Genomic DNA, 13,530 nt, shown 5'->3' with positions numbered 1-13,530 from the left:
CTCACTGGTTTATCCTTACGTTACTTATTTATCTGAATGCCTGTAATCAATCAGGAAAAACAGCTCAAACGACGTATCACATTACAAACATTGTTTTGAACATGTAATCTCTTGCAGTTTATGCTGAATGTTGACACTTTTATTACCATTAAGAAATAATCCATTAAACAGTTGCAATTTGAGGAGAATGCACTAATATTTTCAGTTCCACTCGTTTGCGCATTGTCTCATGGACACGCCCACAATAGGATGATCTCATGAATATTCATATAGGCTCCACCCAGAGGAACTGACGAACACCCCCAGACATCTAGTCTCATTGGAAACGTTCAAGAACACTGGATTTACTCGCATAAATGAATCTATCTGTGAAGATTTAAAGCAGATTTAAAGGAAATACGATCTATGTTTTAGTTTCACTTTCGATTTCGACTTTTCAATTCATTGCGTCTATCGGAGCGTCAGAATGGTGAACTGCGGTCTTGTGACTGAGAAAAACGAGCCAGGTATGAATTCACCCATTTACTGTTATCCGTTTCCTAACTTAACACTTACATGTTGAATGTCAGTTGTGTTGTCACGTGTTCCCGTTCATCTTTAATGTGTTTTTTATGAGTATGGAGTCTATTAAATCCTTTATTTACCTCTCAGAAAACTGTATGTGAGGCTTATTGTAATGTTGTTCTGCTGTATTAGTGTTGTTGTGTTGGTTTGTGTGACTCAGTGCCTCTGAAGAGCATCTCAGTGGAGGTTCGGGTTCAGGATCATGTAGCCACAGTCTCCTCCACTCTGCAGTATGTGAATGAGGAAGAGCGCCCCCTGGAGGCCTTGTTCGTCTTCCCTCTGCCTGCTGATGCTGCTGTCTGCCACTTCAGTGCCAAGATCGGAGAGCAGGAGATTGTGGCAGAGGTGCAAGAAAGAGAAACCGTGAGTCCAAATATAAGTCTGCTGGAAGCTTATTTGCATATATTTTTACTGTGCACCACGTAACAAAATTGTGTCTCACAGGCGAGGGATCGTTATGATGACGCTGTGAGTTCGGGTCAGCAGGCGTTTCTGTTGGAAGAGAGCGAAGAGAGTCCTGATGTGTTCAGACTGAGTGTCGGGTGTCTGTCGCCGGGTCAGAACGCTGCCGTCACCATCATCTACGTCACCGAGCTCGCTGTGCAGGCCGACCACTCGCTGCGCTTCTGTCTGCCGGCTGTACTCAACCCCCGATACACACCAGCAGGTACTACAGCAGCTGCTGACACACACTTTATTAGTGTAGAGAAGCTGATTCTAACACACTCTCTGTGTGTGTGTGTGTGTGTGTGTGTGTGTGTGTGTGTGTGTGTGTGTGTGTCAGGTTCAGCTGCTGGTATAGTCTCAGAGATTTCATCAGGATGTGGATCTGTTCCCTACACGCTGACTCTCAGTGTCCATGTGAGCTCTCCAAAGCCCATCTCCAAACTAGAGTCCAGCTGCACTCTGGATCCTCTAGTGTTCCTCCACTCTGATCACACTCAGGCGACGGTACTGTGTGTCTTCATGTGTTTATCTGGATGTGTGAGCACAGCAGTTTGATGCATGTGTTTTTATGTGTGTAGGTGAATCTGAGTCCTGGTCACATGTTTGATAAGGACGTTGAGCTGTTTGTGTACTATCAGGATACCCATCAGCCCTCTGCTATAGTGGAGGCAGGAGTGACCACTGCCCCATCAGGTATGACCTGCAGCTCACTGGGATTATGGGATTGAGTGATCAAGCGGTCACTGACTCTCTCTCTATTTCAGGCTCTCTGATGAGGGACCCAGTGGTCATGATAAGTTTGTACCCAGAGTTCCCAGAGGAAGTGATGTCACTGGCAACACAAGGAGAGTTTGTTTTTGTGATTGACAGATCAGGCAGTATGGAGTGTATGATGCATAATGGGAAAAGAGCACAGATGCGCATAGAAAGCGCAAAGGTTAGATTTAAAATGTGTATTCGGTCACACGGTATCTCATGATAATGATGTATGTCGCAGCAGTTACTCCTGTACACAAACAGACAGAAAATTCACTTAAAACTTGAAGAAAAATTAGCCAAGTAGTAGCTTGGTAAATTAGTTGGTTATCAAATATTCAAAATCTTTTCCTTCCTAGTTGCTAGATTAACATCAGGGGCAGTTCAATTAAAATCATGTAAATCACATTTCTACTATTTTTGTTTGATATACCAAAGTGAGGCTAACCTCATCCTCATCATTTCTCTCTCACTTTCTAACCACTGAGAAACAGCCACTTTGCTGATGAAGTGAAATACTGTGATTGATTGTGTGATTGATTTGGTACCGTGTAGCTGACAATAATTCAGACATGCAAAAAAAGACACATTTCATTATCTGTCCATGTCTCTCTATAGGACACTCTGCTGTTACTGTTGAAGAGTCTGCCCATGGGATGCTACTTCAATATCTATGGATTTGGCTCTTATTTTGAGTCCTTCTTCCCGTTAGTATCTAGATCTTCATTCATAGATATTCAGTTTTGAAATGTGTGAGAGGAAAGATAGCATTGTGGTTTTTATTGCAGTCAGAGTGTCGAATACAATCAGAAAACTATGGATCAGGCTCTGAAGACAGTGAAGAAAATGAAAGCAGACATGGGCGGCACAGAGATTTTAGAGCCTCTAAAACACATCTACAGTCAGCCCTGTTACCCAGACCACCCCAGACAGGTACAACAACACCTCAACATGCACATTAATGATTTACTGTACAGTTTATCTTAACAGGAAGTGAGTTGCTGTCAAAACAACAAAAAACTTTACTTACTGTAATTATGTAGCAACAATATACTCCATCACAGCTTCCCAGGAACTAAATGTCTCTTTACTGCAAATAAACAATTCTGAAAATATTTTTTCTTTCAGCCTTAACAGGAATTGTTAATATTTTTTAAGTAGTATATATGCATGTACAAACCCGATTCCAAAAAAGTTGGGACACTGTACAAATTGTGAATAAAAACAGAATGCAATGATGTGGAAGTTTCAAAATTCAATATTTTATTCAGAATACAACATAGATGACATATCAAATGTTTAAACTGAGAAAATGTATCATTTTAAGGGAAAAATAAGTTGATTTTAAATTTCATGGCATCAACACATCTCAAAAAAGTTGCGACAAGGCCATGTTTACCACTGTGTGGCATCCCCTCTTCTTTTTATAACAGTCTGCAAACGTCTGGGGACTGAGGAGACAAGTTGCTCAAGTTTAGGAATAGGAATGTTGTCCCATTCTTGTCTAATACAGGCTTCTAGTTGCTCAACTGTCTTAGGTCTTCTTTGTCGCATCTTCCTCTTTATGATGTGCCAAATGTTTTCTATGGGTGAAAGATCTGGACTGCTGGCTGGCCATTTCAGTACCCGGATCCTTCTTCTACGCAGCCATGATGTTGTAATTGATGCAGTATGTGGTCTGGCATTGTCATGTTGGAAAATGCAAGGTCTTCCCTGAAAGAGACGACGTCTGGATGGGAGCATATGTTGTTCTAGAACTTGGATATACCTTTCAGCATTGATGGTGCCTTTCCAGATGTGTAAGCTGCCCATGCCACACGCACTCATGCAACCCCATACCATCAGAGATGCAGGCTTCTGAACTGAGCACTGATAACAACTTGGGTTGTCCTTGTCCTCTTTAGTCCGGATGACATGGTGTCCCAGTTTTCCAAAAAGAACTTCAAATTTTGATTCGTCTGACCACAGAACAGTTTTCCACTTTGCCACAGTCCATTTTAAATGAGCCTTGGCCCATTTATCTGGATCATGTTTAGATATGGCTTCTTTTTTGACCTATAGAGTTTTAGCCGGCAACGGCGAATGGCATGGTGGATTGTGTTCACCGACAATGTTTTCTGGAAGTATTCCTGAGCCCATGTTGTGATTTCCATTACAGTAGCATTCCTGTATGTGATGCAGTGCCGTCTAAGGGCCCGAAGATCACGGGCATCCAGTATGGTTTTCCGGCCTTGACCCTCACGCACACAGATTGTTCCAGATTCTCTGAATCTTTGGATGATATTATGCACTGTAGATGATGATAACTTCAAACTCTTTGCAATTTTTCTCTGAGAAACTCCTTTCTGATATTGCTCCACTATTTTTCGCCGCAGCATTCGAGGAATTGGTGATCCTCTGCCCATCTTGACTTCTGAGAGACACTGCCACGCTGAGAGGCTCTTTTTATACCCAATCATGTTGCCAATTGACCTAATAAGTTGCAAATTGGTCCTCCAGCTGTTCCTTATATGTACATTTAACTTTTCCGGCCTTGTATTGCTACCTGTCCCAACTTTTTTGCAATGTGTAGCTCTCATGAAATCCAAAATGAGCCAATATTTGGCATGACATTTCAAAATGTCTCACTTTCAACATTAAATCAAATTTTGATATGTTATCTATATTCTATTGTGAATAAAATATAAGACTATGAGATTTGTAAATTATTGCATTCCTTTTTTATTCACAATTTGTACAGTGTCCCAACTTTTTTTGGAATCGGGTTTGTATGTATGTTAAGTTTTAAGAAAAACTAAAATAATTAAATGATTTCATATGTTGTTTCATGCTTACAAACTTTTTAACGAGACACACAGGTGGCATAACTATATTTATACAGGTGTCACATGCTTGGACGTAATTGATTCTTGTACACAGATGACAGGAAATTGTCAAAACAATGACAAAGTTTCAGGTGGCACTTTTCTTAGAGCTGATTTATAATCTTCAAATTTCAATACATTTTAGCTGTGCCTTTTCATAGTGGAGAGAGAGAGAGAGAGAGTCTGTAAAACTGAAAAAATCTGAATATTTACAGCTCTGATTAAGCGGTTTGTCTGATATAAATTATTGTTCTCTCTTCAGCTGTTCATCTTCACTGATGGAGAGGTGGGAAACACTAAAGAGGTGCTGGATCTGGTGAAACATCATGCTCACTCTCACAGGTAAAGGTCTGCTGGGTTTGATCTTCCCATCATTCATATCTTCATCACTTACACTAACAGAGTTTATTGTGTGTTCAGGTGTTTCTCATTCGGGATTGGTGAGGGTGCAAGTACCGCCCTCATCACAGGAATGGCCAGGGAGGGATCTGGTCACGCTCAGTTCATCACAGGCACCGACCGCATGCAGCCCAAAGTAAAGCTCTCCACTGGATTTCACAGGCACAAATGTTTCCTAGTCACATATCTCAATGGTTTCTCTTTCTCTTCAAACTATATCAGGTGATGCAGTCCCTCAGGTTTGCGCTGCAGCTCGCTGTGGTTAATATCTCTGTGGATTGGACCCTTCCAGATGGCATTACTGTAGACACACTGTCTCCACCCATTAATGTGCTCTTCCAGGGTCAAAGGTCACTCATTTACGCCCAACTTAAAGGAGAGGTGAGATGATGTAACATTTTTCTTTAATGAGAATTAAGGTGTGTTCACACTTGGCAGGTTTGGTTTGATTTAAACAAACTCTAGTGCGGTTCATTTGAATAAATGTGAACGCTGCCATCTGAACCCTGGTGCGCACCAAACAAGCGCGCCGAGACCGCTGAAAAGATGGGTCTCAGTCCACTTCCAAACGAACTCTGGTGTGGTTTGATTGAAATATGAACACAACACGGACCAAAGACAGGACGTGATGTCACAAGATGGCGACCCTAAAAAGGTTCTTGTCATCATATATTGCCCATTACAGTTGGGTACAGGCGTCTTCTGGCAGATCTTCATTTGTATGTGTAACAGAGGGATTCCTGCGACTGTTTTGACTCCTTTACACATTTTCTAAGCTCTTCATGAGTTCTCAGCTGGTTAAAATACCATGTACTGTACGCACTTACAATGAGCGCATTTAGCCAGCGCAAATATACATCATAAAAGCCTTTTTTGTTTTGTTTTGCATCTTTAGGTTCAGTGTTAAAAATGACAGTGTGAACGCGAAGTGAATCAGGACTTAATGTATACTTTTCTGTTTTGGTCCAGACCAAAAGAACCAAGAGAACCAAACTACGCGTGTGAATTGTGAACACACCCTCATTTGTTTAGATTATAAAATCTTCCTTTTCCCTCTCTTATAGAGTTCAGGAGGCTCTGAGGGAACAGTGACAGTCAAATACAGTCTGAAAGATCAACCAGTAACAAACCAGCTCCACTTCTGCCTCAAACCAACTGAGGAAACAGGGTAACACACACTATAGCTGCGTTTCCACCGAAATTACCTGTCCCAGGAACTTTTCCCCCAGACCTCTTGCTGTTTGCGCCTCCATCGCGGTCTAAAGTACTTTAAAGATCGGCAGTTTAACATTAAATTAACATTAAACATTAAATTCGTAAGCACATAACGCAAGACACTTCTCTTTCTAACACACACACATTCACACTAGTTGCAGAAATAAAGGAAATGAGGAAAGAATGGGTTTGAAGAGAGTGAAATGATGAAATCAAATTCTTAGCAATATATGGACTTCATCTGAATGAACCATCAATCATTAATTTAACCCTTCTATCACTTCTTAGGCGGGTTATTAGACTTTAAATCAATGCACCAGTTCAGTAAGAATCTGAAGGTACTTGCGTTTGTCGTTTGTGTCTTTAAATGGGGATTCCTTTGTCGGCATCCTTGGCTTAGAGAAAGGTGTTTCCCAGGTTTCTTGCTGAAGGTATTTTCATGTCCGGATTGATGTCGTGGGAAGCCAATCATGTTCTGGTGTGCTGACGGAGGAAAGGAGTCTCCCTCGTGACTGAAGTTTAAAGTGTTGAGGTGGGCAAAGACTGTAGAGTCCTTGATTAAACTTTGCGGCAAAACTTAACTTAAAACATGCGACGCTCAGCGGAAAAGAAAAGAAAACTAAGGAAAAGAAACGAAGGTAAGTGAGTGAAACGAGAGTAGTTGGATGGCTTGAATGAATCTGTTTGTTCTTATATTCATCTGATCTTGATCTGCCTTGATCAGGTCATCTGCTCGTCATTGTCTTTTTGATCTTCGTGTACTGAATTTTTAAACTGAGGTGTTTGTCCAACGTCTTTGAGGAGATCTGACCAATTAGGTGTTGTGTTTGATTCAGAGATGGCTTTCTCCTCCCCTGATCCTAAATTAAATGTTATCTTCTGGTCTCTTAACTTTCCCGCTCTCAGCAGAGAATACAAAGACATGATTTCTCTAAAAATAATACAATACATTTTACACATATTTAATTCAAGCCATCCTTAGAAGTCAATCACGCACAAAGTAAACAACACACTCTTCTAATCAACCATTCAAAGGTTATAACAGTTACATGAATTGTGAGAGTTCAGAGCATAATAGACCCGTATACAGTTTGTAGACATAATATAGAATTATGCGGAAGTTGGACGACATTTGATTACAAGTCTGTTTAGAAATGTTTTGATGCACAGTCTCTGTGGTTTCCCTATGGATTTTAACTCTTTGTCACTCAGAAGAAGAAGGCCTGTTTTATCTCTCTGTCTCAGGTGATCAAACACACTCTGGTGTTTTCTTCTTGTGGCTCAAGTTGCGTTGTCTTTTCAGTCAGTCTTGTGTTTTCTTCTCAACATTTGTAATGTTTTCCCTTAGCTAGGAAGCATGGCCATAAAGTAGCTGAGGGTTTTAGTAGACTGAATGGAGCCGCAAATGACAGATTCTCTGATTTTGGGTTCTGTGTGTTGATTTGCGATCCTCAGTGTTGAGATGAGTTTTGTGTGGAGTTATGTTTGAACGAATCATCTAGAAGATTCATTTGTCTGGTTCGTCCTCAATTCCTACATTGGTATTGGCCAGAATTAATATTTGTGTATTCCTATCAAAGTCACTTTTTCACTTATTTACTTACATTTTGATACTAGTTAATTGCATCTGCTGTTTGCTTTTCTAAGCCCATAATAAATCCCAGTTTCCGTTGCAGGTTGGCCATCCACCGGCTGGCAGCTCGGACCCTGATCCGCTCTCTGGAGCAGGAGGAGAGGTCAGGTGATGCATATTTTGAGAGCAGGATAGTGGAGCTCAGTGTTCAGGCAGGAGTGAGCAGTGTTCATACAGCCTTCATTGCCATTAATAAAGACAGCAGACAGATTGTGAAAGGACCCCTGCTGCAGAGAAGAGTGCCGACACACGGTTAGTGCTCTGAATATGTGTGTATAAATCGCTTTTACTGTCACTTGACTATTTACAGCATGTGTTCACCTCATTAATATGAGAAATCAAATGTTTTTCAGATGTGTATCAACAACGTGCCCTGTTAGGTAAGACTGTTATTTGTATGTATGACACGCCACCCGTCAAAAGTTGACTGGATTTGAACTTGACTGAACTTGACTGAATTTATGTTTGTCATGATTAAATTTTGTTAAGAAATCATATAATAATAATGTATAATATACACTTTGTGTTCAATTCATTAACATGAGAAATCAAATGTTTTACAGATTTGCAACTAGGATGTAGCGTAGTAAACGGTAACCCACCCACCTCACCAAAATATGTTTTTTTTAAACAAATCATTTAAAGGGACAGTTCACCCAAAAATGAAAATGCTGCCAACATTTACTCTCCCTCAAGTTGTTCTAAACCTGTATGAATGTCTTTGTTCTGCTGAACACAAAGGAAGATATTTGGAAGAATGTTTGTAATCAAGCAGATCTCGCCCCCCCATTGACTACCATAGTAGGAAAAAATAATACTGTGGCAGTCAATGGGGTTACAAACTTTCTTCCAAATATCTTCCTTTGTGTTCAGCAGAACAGAGACATTCATACAGGTTTGGAACAACTTGAGATGACAGAATTTTTATTTTTGGGTGAACTATCACTTTAAATAATATATTATAAATTTTTGTGTGTTGTTTGTTCTTTTTAAGCAGTGAGATCCCATGATGGCATCGATGAACAATCGTTTCACTGCTCAAAAATTCTCAGTTCTTTCAGTAAGAAGGCAGCAAAAGGTAAAGACCCCAATGTACTCATGGTGAAGATCTTTTTTGTTCTTCACTTGAGGGTAAAAAGAAGATTGAAATACTTGAGGAGCGATATACTGTAAGCGAACATCCCGATGCCACCCACGCTTCTGAGAGCGGCGTTTACACTGTCTTAACCAGACGTGATGCAATGCTGCGACATGTGATAAAAGTAGTGATCGACCGATATTGATTTTTTATAACCGATACCGATACCGATTATTTGCATGTTTATGTACCTGATAACCGATATGCAGAACCGATATTTATTTACTGTTATACTTCTGTTTTTGACAATTATTACAACACAAATGAGCTGAACATACCATTTTATTTATAACAATCACTCCCTCCTTGCATACAAAAAAAAACCCTTTATATTTATACACAAATAAATAGAGGGGTCTGAGTCCAAAAAATTAAAGTGCACTGTTACTAAGTGTCTTTGTTTTAAAATAAAGGCTTTGAGGTAAAAAAAATAAAGCACAAAAATGATTATAACATATTGGTGGATGCCAACTGACAAAGTGCTGTTTGACTATAACTTAATCAACCGCGATCGCGCATGGAGATAATAAATAATTAATTTCCACAAAGCGGTAGGCTATATTTATATGTGTATTAGCGAAATAATTGTTATGTAGTAAATGATAATATAATCTAGGGTGTTTAAACAAGATAATCTTGTGCTTAAACCTCCTGATCATCCGTCAGTTGCTAAGCAATATGAACGAACTTTTTCTTCTAGACTAATGGTGAGCAAATACAACAGATAGAGAATTAAATTCAGCGCTTTTATTTTCAGCATGCACTCATTCATGTCTGTTTTATTTAATTCATGTAAAGTTACGTCTTTATTGGGGCAGGACATGACGAATTACACTACGTGACTCAATGAGTTCGTCTCAATTGTTTAGAAACAAGCTGCATAAATTAACTATATCAGGAATTTATGTCTCAGATCTCATTTGTGCATGTCTGTTATGTTAAATAAAGTTGATTAATTAAAGCAAACCAAGTAGAACATATACTTTACCTGTGCACTGAGTTGTTGTTGACTGATCTCCTCAGACGCCCGGGCTGCAATGGCGGAAATCTCAAAATGGCCACAAGATGGCGCCGTAAATAGGCGAATCCGATATTACAAAACCGATACCCAATTATGGAAAAATGCTTAAATATCGGGAAAAATATCGGTAAACAGATACACTAGATAAAAGGCGTCTTTTTCATATTAATCAGAGGATTTGTCCTAACCAGCTGCGATATGAGACAATTCTGTTTCAATCCGACCATATACTATTTGATTTCAGCAATGTTTTTGTTAAACCAACTCTCACTGTACGAGTAAACTGAATGCAATTCAAAGCCAAATCTCACGATTTATCTGCTCACACTATATTGAGCTGCGACTTCACTGCTCACACTATACCTGTGATAGTCTGGTGTGGATCGCTTGTTGGTGGAATCTTAAACGATTAGTTCACTTTCAAATGAAAATTATCCCAAGCTTTACTCACCCTCAAGCCATCCTAGGTGTATATGACCTTCTTCTTTCTGATGAACACAATCAGAGATATTTTAATAAATATGCTGACGCATCCAAACTTTATAATGGCAGTGAAGAAGGTTCACAAGTATGAAGCTGAAGAAAGTGCATCCATCCACATCCATCCATCATATACGTACTCCACGCAGCTCCGGGGGGTTAATAAAGACCTTCAGAAGCGAAGCATTTGTGTAAAAAACAAGTTATGGAGTAAAATATCTAGCTTCCGCCAGACCGCCTTACATATTCAACTTACAAAGAAATTAACTCATTAATCAGCCCAAAAACACCAACCTCACGGTTATCTTGCAGATTTGGCCGCTGTACAGAGAGGAAGTTGCCATTATTTTGCTAGTCCTGAAATAGAAAATGTTACATTAACATGTTAACTGCTGACACCTTTCCTTGATTTATTTTATTTACATCCCTCAGTGCTATATATATATATATATATATATATATATATATATATATATATAAATAATTGTTAAATACCTTTTTTAAAATAGTGAAGTAAAGCAGTTGAAATAATAGTCACAGACATAAATGTTTGACATTTATCACAGACATAAATCACAGACATATCTGTTGTTACTAAGAAAAACATACAGTTTTCATTTTAACTCTTCTCTTTTTTCCGTGACAGCACCTGAACAGAAGATTGGATTAATTACAAGTAATACAGTAAATACACAGTGTCAGTAAATGTGAAATACAGATGCAGCGTCGCCTCATGGTTAATAAACATTGTTTATCATTTGCAGAGGTCCAGAATTTTTTCAGCCGTTTTAAGACTGCTGCTCCGACTGCTCAAACAGAGTCTCAAGTCAAACATTATGGTATATACAGTACATGCGCACACACACACACACACACACACACACACACACACACACACACACAAATATTTGGCAAACACAACATGAGATGGACACACTGGTTATGTTTAGAAAGTCTAGCTTACTTCTTGAATGCTGTGCAGGATAAAATTTAAACTACAGTACCCACTATTCTTTAAACAAATATATGAGGCATTATTCCACAATTCATTTTTGACAAGGACAAAAGTCCTTCCAAACTAATTTCATGCACATAATACAAACAATATAACTTTGTGTGTTCAGCCGCTCCTGACCCCCAGAAGGACCTGTTACTCCAGCTGGTTTCTCTCCAGAAGGCGTCAGGCTGCTGGGAGCTGGACGCCACACTGGCTGATGTGTTTGGGAAGACGGAGGATGAACTGACCAATCAGAAACCAGCACAGGTGAGAGATGTGATGAAATAATAAGACAGCGATGATTGTGTCCAGTGTCCAGTAACAAATGCAGCGGATGATGGTTTGTCCACAGGTGGATGGGTCAGTATGGGCCACTCTCCTGGCTCTGATCTGGTTATACGGCTGTAAAATAGAGCAGCAGGTCGAGTGGCAGTTTGTGGCCATGAAGGCAGCGTCATGGATCGGCTCTCAGAAAGGTGGGATCTCCATTTCAGAACACATTCATTCAGATATCTTCAGTTCTGTGACACACACTGATGATTTGAGTGTGTGTGTGTGTGTTTCAGTGGGCGATCTGTCTCAGTGTGTGTGTGTGGGTAATGTCCTGCTCGGATCTCAGGTGACCCAAGAGACTCTGGGAATCTGAAGACGTCAGTTTTTCCACATCATGTGCTTTAATACAAACACTGTTAACAAGTCGACAGCATGGGTTCATCAGTGTAATAGCTTTAAATGTTTATAAGATTTATAGCATGAAATTCAGACAAAATGCAGCAAAATCCACCAAAATGCTTTAAAAATGATCCATAATGGAGATAGCACTAACTGCACTTTATGCATTTGTAATCATCTTTGTTTTAAACAAACATCCAGTTCTTTATCATTGTGCATTTATATGTGACTTTACTCCTGTACTTACCTGTTTTGTCCACTAAATTAAACATTATATATATATAGGCTATATATCTTGGGTGTTTCCTCCAAGGAGGCAAGGGAGGCAGTGCCTCCTCAAAAAAATAAGATAATAAGATTAAGAAATTAGATTTATAAAGACTACAAGTGTTTAAAAATGAAAATAGCGACGGCTCTTGTCTCTGTGAATACAGTAAGAAACAATGGTAACTTTAACCACATTTAACAGTACATTAGCAACATGCTAACGAAACATTTAGAAAGACAATTTACAAATATCACTAAAAATATCATGATATCATGGATCATGTCAGTTATTATTGCTCCATCTGCCATTTTTCGCTGTTGTTCTTGCTTGCTTACCTAGTCTGATGATTCAGCTGTGCACAGATCCAGACATTAATACTGGCTTGTCTAATGCCTTGAACATGGGCTGGCATATGCAAATATTGGAGGCGTACATATTAATGATCCGACTGTTACGTAACAGTCGGTGTTATGTTGAGATTCGCCTGTTCTTCGGAGGTCTTTTGCACAAATCAAATTTACATAAGAAGGAGGAAACAATGGTGTTTGAGACTCACTGTATGTCATTTCCATGTACAGAACTTTATTTAACTATGCCGAGGTAAATTCAATTTTCAATTCTAGGGCACCTTTAAAGGATCTTGCATTGTGTCTTGCCTGTCAGGTCCATAACCAGTGTGTAACCATGACTATAATGTCACAGGTATCATGTGACAATGAGTGTTAATTAAATAATGTGCATTTTTTTACAAAAAAATAAAAAGATTAAAAGGCTTCAATCATTGGACAAAATGGCATCGCGCCTCAGACTGAAAGGCAGTGATGTGTCTGTCTGCTACTTCTCCATGTCTCCTCACACACTGAGCAGATCTCTTCAAGTCAAACTCCTCTCTGCCCAGGATGGTGTTTCCTGATGAACTCTTACCAGCTCTTCTATACCCCATCAACACAATCCTCAGATCTGAGAGATGTTGAGCGTCACCTGAAACATAAAGAAAATATACACTAATGCAAAATTATATCGTACTGAGAATCTATAAATATCTACTCTATATAAGTCTCTATTCACAAGAAGTA

The 13,530-nt window shown here is 39.4% G+C and overlaps 1 protein-coding gene across 2 annotated transcripts; it reads left to right on the top strand.

Moving 5' to 3' along the window:
* The first annotated feature begins 285 nt into the window (after positions 1 to 285).
* On the top strand, positions 286 to 12,480 carry LOC125246557 (von Willebrand factor A domain-containing protein 5A-like). 2 transcript variants are annotated; one of them, XM_048157509.1, is made up of 21 exons: positions 286 to 506; positions 725 to 927; positions 1,009 to 1,231; positions 1,349 to 1,515; positions 1,590 to 1,704; positions 1,776 to 1,948; positions 2,386 to 2,474; positions 2,556 to 2,700; positions 4,894 to 4,973; positions 5,052 to 5,166; positions 5,253 to 5,411; positions 6,095 to 6,198; positions 7,922 to 8,130; positions 8,232 to 8,258; positions 8,442 to 8,471; positions 8,876 to 8,956; positions 11,164 to 11,193; positions 11,282 to 11,356; positions 11,642 to 11,781; positions 11,867 to 11,990; positions 12,081 to 12,480. In XM_048157509.1, exons 1-21 carry the CDS (start codon positions 467 to 469, stop codon positions 12,158 to 12,160), a joined length of 2,409 nt encoding a protein of 802 aa, XP_048013466.1. In that variant the 5' UTR covers positions 286 to 466; the 3' UTR covers positions 12,161 to 12,480. The 2 variants fall into 2 exon arrangements, with proteins under 2 accessions (XP_048013466.1, XP_048013465.1); XM_048157508.1 differs by having other exon boundaries at positions 8,873 to 8,956.
* Positions 12,481 to 13,530: the final 1,050 nt, after the last annotated feature.

Source organism: Megalobrama amblycephala, linkage group LG15 (assembly GCF_018812025.1).
Source record: "Megalobrama amblycephala isolate DHTTF-2021 linkage group LG15, ASM1881202v1, whole genome shotgun sequence".
Classification (NCBI taxonomy): Eukaryota; Metazoa; Chordata; class Actinopteri; order Cypriniformes; family Xenocyprididae; genus Megalobrama; species Megalobrama amblycephala.
This window is presented reverse-complemented; position numbering and strand designations above follow the sequence as displayed.